The 12,284-nt window shown below is 46.7% G+C and overlaps 1 protein-coding gene across 1 annotated transcript in view; it reads left to right on the top strand.

The window, feature by feature from the left end:
• Positions 1–10,060: 10,060 nt before the first annotated feature.
• The window catches only part of RCSD1 (RCSD domain containing 1), a 41,457-nt gene continuing 39,233 nt past the window's right edge, over positions 10,061–12,284 (top strand). Inside the window, exon 1 of the mRNA XM_069946154.1 lies at positions 10,061–10,215. Within this exon, the coding sequence (XP_069802255.1) occupies positions 10,210–10,215 (6 nt within the window). The 5' untranslated portion in view covers positions 10,061–10,209. The remainder of the gene's footprint in view (positions 10,216–12,284) is intronic.

The following is a 12,284-nucleotide window of genomic DNA, read 5'->3' as shown; positions in this document are numbered from 1 at the left end:
TGTGACATCACTGTGTGTATTATCCCCCTGTACTGTGACATCACTGTGTATTATCCCTGTACTGTGACATCACTGTGTGTATTATCCCCCTGTACTGTGACATCACTGTGTATTATCCCTGTACTGTGACATCACTGTGTATATTATCCCTGTACTGTGACATCACTGTGTATATTATCCCTGTACTGTGACATCACTGTGTATTATCCCTGTACTGTGACATCACTGTGTATTATCCCTGTACTGTGACATCACTGTGTATTATCCCTGTACTGTGACATCACTGTGTGTATTATCCCTGTACTGTGACATCACTGTGTGTATTATCCCTGTACTGTGACATCACTGTGTGTAGTATCCCCCCCTGTACTGTGACATCACTGTGTATTATCCCCCCCTGTACTGTGACATCACTTTGGGGAGGTACATGTGTCACGCTGTCTGATGTATCTAAGCCTATTGTGTGCTACTGACGTGTTGTACTAATACTGTATCCAAACCTATCATGTGTGATGCTTCTGGTTTATCTTAGGTATCCTGCACTGGTGGTGTATCTAAGCCTGTTCTGTTTGATACCAGGCTCTGGTACAGTGCAGCAGTTCCCGTTTTGTACGCTCGGTTACTTCCTCACATCTGGTCATTACTGGCTGAGGTAGAAAACATTGAGGAGAATTACCCAAAAACAGGATGTTACTAATCTCGTAGAACAAGAGGAGGCGCTAGAGCTGTGATACCCGTCATATCCCACAGGGAACAAGAGGAGGCGCTAGAGCTGTGATACCCGTCATATCCCACAGGGAACAAGAGGAGGCGCTAGAGCTGTGATACCCGTCATATCCCGCAGAACAAGAGGAGGCGCTAGAGCTGTGATACCCGTCATATCCCACAGGGAACAAGAGGAGACGCTAGAGCTGTGATACCCGTCATATCCCACAGGGAACAAGAGGAGGCGCTAGAGCTGTGATACCCGTCATATCCCGCAGAACAAGAGGAGGCGCTAGAGCTGTGATACCCGTCATATCCCGCAGAACAAGAGGAGGCGCTAGAGCTGTGATACCCGTCATATCCCACAGGGAACAAGAGGAGACGCTAGAGCTGTGATACCCGTCATATCCCGCAGAACAAGAGGAGGCGCTAGAGCTGTGATACCAGTCATATCCCGCAGAACAAGAGGAGGCGCTAGAGCTGTGATACCCGTCATATCCCGCAGGGAACAAGAGAAGGCGCTAGAGCTGTGATACCCGTCATATCCCACAGAACAAGAGGAGGCGCTACAGCTGTGATACCCGTCATATCCCGCAGGGAACAAGAGGAGGCACTAGAGCTGTGATACCCGTCATATCCCACAGGGAACAAGAGGAGGCACTAGAGCTGTGATACCCGTCATATCCCACAGGGAACAAGAGGAGGCGCTAGAGCTGTGATACCTGTCATATCCCACAGGGAACAAGAGGAGGCGCTAGAGCTGTGATACCAGTCATATCCCACAGGGAACAAGAGGAGGCGCTAGAGCTGTGATACCAGTCATATCCCGCAGAACAAGAGGAGGCGCTAGAGCTGTGATACCCGTCATATCCCGCAGAACAAGAGGAGGCGCTAGAGCTGTGATACCAGTCATATCCCGCAGGGAACAAGAGAAGGCGCTAGAGCTGTGATACCAGTTATACCCCGCAGAACAAGAGGAGGCGCTAGAGCTGTGATACCCGTCATATCCCGCAGGGAACAAGAGAAGGCGCTAGAGCTGTGATACCCGTCATATCCCGCAGAACAAGAGGAGGCGCTAGAGCTGTGATACCCGGCATATCCCGCAGGGAACAAGAGAAGGCGCTAGAGCTGTGATACCAGTCATACCCCGCAGAACAAGAGGAGGCGCTAGAGCTGTGATACCCGTCATATCCCGCAGAACAAGAGGAGGCGCTAGAGCTGGGATACTCGTCATATCCCGCAGGAAACAAGAGGAGTAAACACCACTAAGATACCATCTCAGCAGGCAGTATCAGACAGGATGGGATTGGATACAGGCAGTATCACACATAGTATGCCATTGCTTCATGCAGCTCTGGCACACCCTATTCCCTATAGTACCATACACTCCACTTACATCCAGAGCTGCAGCTTCTCCCATCTCTGGAGCAGGTCACTTGTTTTGCTTTATTTGGTTTTGTATAATATAATTTGTGGAAAACTGAGATCATAAACTGGAGGATGATGAATGTAATCCAATATATTATGCCAAGTGCTTTACAATACTGATGATGTCATAGAAAAGTCCCGGCCCAGCACACAAGGCGCATTATCCATTCTCCAGGCATCAGATTTATAATGTAGCTGAAGAAGAGGGACTGCCCCTTTATACAAGATTATAACTCCTATAATACTGCCCCCTATATACAGGAATATAACTACTATAATACTGCCTCCTATATACAGGAATATAACTACTATAATACTGCCCCCTATATACAGGAATATACTACTATAATACTGCTCCTATATGCAGGAATATAACTACTATAATACTGCCCCCTATATACAGGAATATAACTACTATAATACTGCTCCTATATACAGGAATATAACTACTATAATACTGCTCCCTATATACAGGAATATAACTACTATAATACTGCTCCTATATACAGGAATATAACTACTATACTACTGCCCCCTATATACAGGAATATAACTACTATAATACTGCTCCTATATACAAGAATATACTACTATAATACTTCCCCCTATATACAGGAATATACTACTATAATACTGCTCCTATATACAGGAATATAACTACCATAATACTGCCCCCTATATACAGGGATATAACTACTATAATACTGCTCCTATATACAAGATTATAACTCCTATAATACTGCTCCTATATACAGGAATATAACTACTATAATACTGCCTCCTATATACAGGAATATAACTACTATAATACTGCCCCCTATATACAGGAATATACTACTATAATACTGCTCCTATATGCAGGAATATAACTACTATAATACTGCTCCCTATATACAAGAATATAACTACTATAATACTGCCACCTATATACAGGAATATAACTACTATAATACTGCTCCTATATACAGGAATATAACTACTATAATACTGCCTCCTATATACAGGAATATAACTACTATAATACTGCTCCTATATACAGGGATATAACTACTATAATATGCAAGAGTGGAGAAACAGCAAGCCCGCACTGCATACAATAACAGTCCTAAAGCTGGATAGACGGTGGCACAGAGGAGATTTACAGTTGAGACGCCTGGGGTGCTACAATGAAGTGGTACAGGTGCAATGTAAACTGGAGAAAATAATCGAGCACTCACCAGGAGAAGTCTTCAGCAGTTTATTTCATGGATTCCATAGCAGGGAGGGGGAAGGTGGAAAGGTGTAGGTGCAGGCGCATCACCTGGAATAGCTATTTCGGGACTCCTCCCTTCGTCTAGCCAGGCCGGTACGTCACACCCGGGGGGGTGTTATATACACACAGTGAGTAGTGATCAAAGGTGAAATTAAAATGTGAACACCGAGGGACATAAGAGCATACATCATTAGCAAGCACTCATGTTGGCACTGGAATACATATAATGGATAGACTATAAGAATACACTTAGATCGTTACGTTCATTAAGTCCACCAGCTCCTGTGGCATTTAACTTAGAGATCCACATTGACTCTCTTTGTAATAGAAAGTGATGCCGCTCTATCCCTTCGGGAGCTTGATTGACTCTTTCAATGCCAAGGAAACGGAGGACCCCTGTGTCGCCGCCGTGAACAGTGTGAACATGCTCGATAAGTCTAGGAACTCCTTTTTTGGATCTTATCGAGTAACAATGTTCTTTGTAGCGCGTCCACAGGGGCCTCTTCGTTTTACCTATATAAAATCGTTTACATGTACAAACGATGGCGTACACTATGAAAGATGTCTTACAGGTAATTAGATCTTTGACTCTGCAATCAACACCGTTAAGGTTTATGTAACTGACATTAAGCATTTTGCTGCAATAATTACACTGGCCGCACCGCCTGTTGCCAGTTATGGGTGCTTTTGCTAGCCATGTAGTTGTGGAGTCGCTGCGACTAATAGTGCTGAGCGCATCACCAATAGTACCGTTTTTGCGAAATGCTATAACTGGGTGTTGTAGTGCATATGTGTCCAGATCTGGGTCTTGCTGTAGCAAGTGCCAGTACTTTTTTATAGTTTTTTTAATCACTTCATTCTGTGCAGAATTCTGAAAAGCAAAAGAAAAAGCAGGTTGTGCTTTATTCTTATCATTTCTACCGTGGATAAGGTTATTTCTATCTAGACTTAAAGCTCTTTTATACGCTAACTACTATAATACTGCCACCTATATACAGGAATATAACTACTATAATACTGCCTCCTATATACAGGAATATAACTACTATAATACTGCCTCCTATATACAGGAATATAACTACTATAATACTGCTCCTATATACAGGAATATAACTACTATAATACTGCCACCTATATACAGGAATATAACTACTATAATACTGCCCCCTATATACAGGAATATAACTACTATAATACTGCCCCTATATACAAGAATATAACTACTGTAATACTGCTCCTATATACAGGAATATAACTACTATAATACTGCTCCTATATACAGGGATATAACTACTATAATACTGCTCCTATATACAGGGATATAACTACTATAATACTGCTCCTATATACAGGAATATAACTACTATAATACTCCTCCTATATACAAGAATATAACTACTATAATACTGCTCCTATATACAGGGATATAACTACTATAATACTGCTCCTATATACAGGAATATAACTACTATAATACTGCTCCTATATACAAGAATATAACTACTATAATACTGCTCCTATATACAGGAATATAACTACTATAATACTGCTCCTATATACAGGGATATAACTACTATAATACTGCTCCTATATACAGGAATATAACTACTATAATACTGCTCCTATATACAGGGATATAACTACTATAATACTGCTCCTATATACAGGGATATAACTACTATAATACTGCTCCTATATACAGGAATATAACTACTATAATACTGCTCCTATATACAGGAATATAACTACTATAATACTGCTCCTATATACAGGAATATACCTACTATAATACTGCCCCTATATACAGGAATATAACTACTATAATACTGCTCCTATATACAAGAATATAACTACTATAATACTGCTCCTATATACAGGAATATAACTACTATAATACTGCCCCCTATATACAGGAATATAACTACTATAATACTGCTCCTATATACAGGGATATAACTACTATAATACTGCTCCTATATACAAGAATATAACTACTATAATACTGCTCCTATATACAGGAATATAACTACTATAATACTGCTCCTATATACAGGGATATAACTACTATAATACTGCTCCTATATACAAGAATATAACTACTATAATACTGCTCCTATATACAGGAATATAACTACTATAATACTGCTCCTATATACAGGGATATAACTGGAGGAAAGCAGTAACGGGCTATAAATTAGATTTTGGAGGAGCAGAGGGGAATATAAGATGATATAATGGGTATAACTGTGGCAGGCCCCGCCCATCATGTAATATACTGGTGTCCCTCTATGTGACCTTTATATAGGATGCCTCCTGTTTCACAAGAATAGTGCGGAGCCATCTGTAGCCAGGCTGGTTTCGCTTCCTGGGTGCGCGGTATGGTGAGTGCCTGCAACCGTCACACCGGAACACAGAGCCGATAACATCACACTGCACACACCGGGGTTCTCTTCCATCTGCTGAAGTATTAGTGATCACACACCTTATCACACATCATAATGTAACCATCACACATATGATCCACATCATCATACTTAACATATACTGTAACCATCACACACATCATCCACATCATCACACTTAACATATACTGTGACCATCACACACATCATCCACATCATCACACATAACATGTACTGTGACCATCACACATAACATATACTGTAACCATCACATACATCATCCACATCATCACACATAACATATACTGTGATCATCACACACCATCATACATAACATATACTGTAACCATCACACACATCATCCACATCACACATAACATATACTGTAACCATCACACATATGGATATGTGTGATGGTTACAGTATATCATAACATCACACACCTCCATGTAACCATGCATCATGTATATCATCGCACATGGAGGTAGAGGAGAGTAGTATGAGGGGGAAGGGGCAGAAGCTGAGGTTCCTGGGCACGGCTGTAGTGCCCGCCCCCCCCCCACCCTCCTGCATACACCTGAGCAGTGCCCCCCCCCTCCTGCATACACCTGAGCAGTGCCCGCCCCCCCCCCCACCTTCCTGCATACACCTGAGCAGTGCCCCCCCCCACCACCCTCCTGCATACACCTGAGCAGTGCCCCCCCCACCACCCTCCTGCATACACCTGAGCAGTGCCCCCCCACCACCCTCCTGCATACACCTGAGCAGTGCCCCCCCCCCCACCCTCCTGCATACACCTGAGCAGTGCCCCCCCACCACCCTCCTGCATACACCTGTGCAGTGCCCCCCCCCACCCTCCTGCATACACCTGAGCAGTGCCCCCCCACCACCCTCCTGCATACACCTGAGCAGTGCCCCCCCCCACCCTCCTGCATACACCTGAGCAGTGCCCCCCCCCTCCTGCATACACCTGAGCAGTGCCCCCCCCACCACCCTCCTGCATACACCTGAGCAGTGCCCCCCCCCCCACCCTCCTGCATACACCTGAGCAGTGCCCCCCCCCCCACCCTCCTGCATACACCTGTGCAGTGCCCCCCCCCCCACCCTCCTGCATACACCTGAGCAGTGCCCCCCCACCACCCTCCTGCATACACCTGAGCAGTGCCCCCCCCACCCTCCTGCATACACCTGAGCAGTGCCCCCCCCCCCCACCCTCCTGCATACACCTGAGCAGTGCCCCCCCACCACCACCCTCCTGCATACACCTGAGCAGTGCCCCCCCACCACCCTCCTGCATACACCTGAGCAGTGCTGCCCCCCCCCCCCCCTTTTGCAGGGGTCAGTCTGCTGGTCCTGCCCAAGAGAGTCCAACCTGCACAAGCCACAGTCTGTTACTGTAAGAGTACATGTGTAATACTGCGTGTATAAGCTAGTAACATCAGCACATCTTTCCTCATAGTTTGTTACAATGTATCAGTCTGGAGCTCACAGAGCATTGTCTACCCTGGATACAACTGAGAGCAGGACTAGCTTAGTACAATGTATCAGTCTGGAGCTCACAGAGCATTGTCTACACTGGATACAGCTAAGAGCAGGACTAGCTATGTACAATGTATCAGTCTGGAGCTCACAGAGCATTGTCTACACTGGATACAGCTAAGAGCAGGACTAGCTATGTACAATGTATCAGTCTGGAGCTCACAGAGCATTGTCTACACTGGATACAGCTGAGAGCAGGACTAGCTATGTACAATGTATCAGTCTAGAGCTCACAGAGCATTATCTACACTGGACACAGCTGAGAGCAGGACTAGCTATGTACAATGTATCAGTCTAGAGCTCACAGAGCATTGCCTACACTGGATACAATTGTTGAATGAACCTACATACCCTGATGATGCGTCTCCACCTGGGGGGGGGGAGCAGCGGAGAATGACCTGAAGCTCGGAATAATTATAAAAATGTCTCATGTTTCCAACTACAGTGAGAACTCTGAGTAAAATATAATGCGAGGGCGGAGGAGGAGACGTCAGAGGTGGAGGCAGCGCTGCCATTATATGTGAATGAGGTGGAATGAGGAGGTTATACACACTATGTTATATACCCGGTATATAGGGGGGGTTATACACACTATGTTATATACCCGGTATATAGGGGGGGGGGGGTGGGTATACACACTATGTTATATACCCGGTGTATAGGGGGGGGGGGGTTATACACACTATGTTATATACCCGGTGTATGGGGGGGGGGGGGGGGGGGGGTATACACACTATGCTATATACCCGGTGTATAGGGGGGGGGGTTATACACACTGTTATATACCCGGTGTATGGGGGGGGGGGTTTGTACACACTATGTTATGTACCCGGTGTATGGGGGGGGGGGGGCTTATACACACTATGTTATATACCCGGTGTATGGGGGGGGGGTTATACACACTATGTTATATACCCGGTGTATGGGGGGGTGGGGTATACACACTATGTTATGTAACCGGTGTATAGGGGGGGGGGGGGTATACACACTGTTATATACCCGGTATATAGGGGGGGTTATACACACTGTGTTATATACCCAATGTATAAGGGGGGGGGGGTTATACACACTGTTGTATACCTGGTGTATAGGGGGGGGGGGGTTATTCACACTGTTATATACCTGGTGTATAGGGGGGGTTATACACACTGTTGTATACCTGGTGTAGAGCGGGGGGGGGGGGGGGGGGGGTTATTCACACTGTTATATACCTGGTGTATAGGAGGGGTTATACACACTGTTGTATACCTGGTGTATAGCGGGGGGGGTTATATACCTGGTGTATAGGGGGGGTTATACACACTGTGTTATATACCCAATGTATAAGGGGGGGGGGGGGTTATGCACACTGTGTTATATACCCAATGTATAAGGGGGGGGGGGGGGGGGGTTATGCACACTGTTATATACCCGGTGTATAGGGGGGGTTATACACAATGGGGAACATTTATCAAACATGGTGTACAGTGACACTGGCTCAGATTCCACCTTTCATTCCTCACAATCTGACTGGTTGCTAGGGGCAACTGAGCCAGTGTCACTGTACACCATGTTTGATAAATCTCCCCCACTGTATTATATACCCGGTGTATCAGGATCTCTGCTTGCTGTCAGTGAATAGGATATCCGCACCTCCCAGCAGCCCAGCCTCCTGCACTGATACATTGTAACAAATTCTCAGGACTTGAAACGTTCTGTGGACAAAATAAAGTGGTATTACAATCCCCTCCATGGAGCTGAGCTGCAATACCAGCCCCAAACTTAGAAAAACATGGCCACTTTTGTCCAGAAATTGCACCCCTCTTACTCTAAGTCTGAATAACCCCTTTAAAATCTAATCCCCCATCCCCCAAGCTGTGTCGTCTCTAGTTTTGAAGTACCCCATGTGACCTCAATGTAAAGAGAGGGGGGGTCCTCAATTCATGACCCTCATCTATTAGTCTGAGAAGAGAGCAACAGTAAAGAGGGCCCCTCACTCTGGAGGACTGTGCATTATACAGACAATCCTTCAGAAGGGTGTAATACATCATCCCCCCTGTGGGGGCGCTGCAGGAAAGCACACCAAACACCAAGGCATGTGACTGCTGCCTGTGCACCCCCTGTACAAGTGTTCTGCAAACTACAACTCCAAGTCCTGACAGCCATTCACTACATGCTGGGAGTTGTAGTTGTGCTACAGGTTGGGGCACACTGCTGTATACCGCGGCCTCATCACATGACTGCAGTGATGGGTTATGGTGCGTTTACACAGGCAGATTTATCTGACCAATTTTGGAAGCCAAAGTCAGGAATGGACTTGAAAAAACAGGGAATCTCAGTCTTTCCTTTATGACCTGCACCCTGTTTATAGTCTGTTCCTGGCTTTGGCTTCAAAAATCTGTCAAATAAATCTCTCTGTGTAAACGCACCAATATATCACGACATGGTGGCGTGCTCTGCGAGCTCTCGCTGTAAGAGATTTACAACTGTATATGGGGGGGGGGGGGCAGCAAAGAAAATCAGGGTGCAGATAAGAGGGGCAGTGTTGCCCCTGACAACCCATGCTGTAAGAGTTGGGCAGGTGTCGGTTGCTATGGGAGATGCTGGGCCCCGGGGTGTCCCCATGTATGGGCAGGTCTCCTCTCACCCCTCGTGGGGCTCTCAGTATCTGTTTGGATTTGTGTCTATATATAACCCCCCGCCATGGCTCCCCTCCCCTCCTTCCTCCTCTCTGGGCAGGGTCCCCGCTCTGGTATCTTGCAGCCTCGGGACACTGCTCAGAAGTGACAGGAGGCGAGAACGGAAATTACAAGAGCTGAAACTTCTCAGAGGCAGCCGCCGCCAAGTGACAGCACAGAAGTTTCTCGGAGGAGCTGAGCCCGGACTCCTCCAGCGTGAGAAGACATGGAGGTAAATTCTGGCAGCTTTGGGTGGGTTGCACTGGGGCTTGTTGCTGTCACTGGCAGGCGAGGGTCCCGGCTGCTGTCACTGGCAGGCATCAGGAGGGCAGGAAGGATGATGTCGGGTTATACTACTCCACATGCTTACACTGCTGAGCGGGTTCCTCTCTGGGGCTGCAGCCGTGTATAGATGCAGGTGACACATGGTAGAATCAGTTCTGCTACAGCCGTCACTTACACGGATAACACTGCAGTGTCAGCTATACGACTCTGGACTGCTGGGGGGACTCCGAAAAGAAAGTCATAGTGTGAGCAACCATAGCTATCAGATACTTGGGGTGCAGGATAGTGACACTCGGGGTGCAGGATATATCAGCCATATATATCCATCTGATCATGTTGGGCCTGCTGACTAATACTCAGGTGTGGAGTTGTTCTGCTGGGACTTGTGGTTCCTCGCCCTGTATACTCGGTCACAATCTATGGTTATTTCTCATTTTCGTCTCAAATAATCTCACTGTGGGGGTCACATGACTGCTGTATGGGGTCACATGATTTTATTCGTGGAACCAAACAGGTAAATCCCAAGCATGTGATCGCCCCCGCCTCACTACTTTGCGTTCTGACATCTCATGATGAGACCAGGAGGCTGTTATGTTGTTGGTCACATGGTCATCCTATATAGACGTGACCCCCAGCCTATTGCAGGACTACAGCTCCCAGCATGCCCTGACAGCCTTCAGCGTTCCGTCCTTAATCAGATCATTTTTAATGGGATACATATTCCTTGTAATAGAAATCTCATTGAGGATGTGCTCGGCTCTGCAGGAAACAGTCAGCATGGCCAAGTAGAGAGCGGCTACAAAGAGCGCCTCTCTCTCCGGAGGACCTGTCCTGCCCTGCATTACACACACAGCCCATTGATGTGAATGGAGGCTGTGTAGTACTTCATTCCTCCTGTGGTGGCGCTGCAGGGTAAGCTGATGGCTGAAGGTTTATGATAAGTGACGTGTGTAGTAAAGCGGAGTACCCCTTTATACTGAGGCACAGGATCTGTCTGTAGCCCCCCGTTTACCAGTACACCAGCTGCGGCATCATGGGAGGTGTCATCCAGGAACAGCTGGGACTCTTTGTCCTGAGCAGTGATAAGTAGTATCAGGGCCCGGAGTCATTCTCCAGGAGTCTCCGCTCTTAACACTTCGCCCAGAATAGCAGAACAACAGGCCGGCTCAGCTTCACCCTTGGAACCATTCCTAGAATGTCAGCGATTAGTCCTGACCGGGGTAACTGCCTGCGGCCAGAAGCGGCTGCCGGAGCGGGGACTGCCTCTACCTGTCCGTACACGTGAGAGATACGAGATGGCCAGCCGCTCTATACAGCACTATATGCATATATACAGGAGATATAGTGCTGTATATACATATAGAATAGACCCATGGCTCTACATCAGAGTTCCCTACCCCCCAGGTTCTCCCGCCATCGCCAACTCCAATCATTCCCCATGACGGCCTCAGCTAATGGGAGTTGTAGTTTAAGAGCAGTTGGAGAGACGAGCGAACACTGTAGCTGTAGTGGCTGTAGTTATTATGGGGCACTGTGGATGGTGTTATTATGAGGGCACTGTGGATGTAGTTATGGGGGCACTATAGATGGTGTTATGGGGGCACTGTGATTGTAGTTATGGGGTTCTGTGGATGGTGTTATTATGGGGGCACTGTGGCTGTAGTTATGGGGGCACTATAGATGGTGTTATGGGGCACTGTGGCTGTAGTTATTATGGGGCACTGTGGATGGTGTTATGGGGGCACTATAGATGGTGTTATTATGGGGGCACTGTGGCTGTAGTTATGAGGGCACTGTGGCTGTAGTTATGGGGTACTGTGGATGGTGTTATGGGGGCACTATAGATGGTGTTATTATGGGGGCACTGTGGCTGTAGTTATGGGGTACTGTGGATGGTGTTATGGGGGCACTGTGGCTGTAGTTATGGGGTACTGTGGATGGTGTTATTATGGGGGCACTGTGGCTGTAGTTATGGGGGCTTTATAGATGGTGTTAAGGGGGAACTGTGATTGTAGT

The sequence above is a fragment of the Dendropsophus ebraccatus genome, chromosome 11 (genome assembly GCF_027789765.1).
Source record: "Dendropsophus ebraccatus isolate aDenEbr1 chromosome 11, aDenEbr1.pat, whole genome shotgun sequence".
Taxonomy (NCBI): Eukaryota; Metazoa; Chordata; class Amphibia; order Anura; family Hylidae; genus Dendropsophus; species Dendropsophus ebraccatus.
The sequence above is the reverse complement of the archived record's forward strand: the minus strand, read 5'-3'. Positions and strand labels throughout refer to the sequence as shown.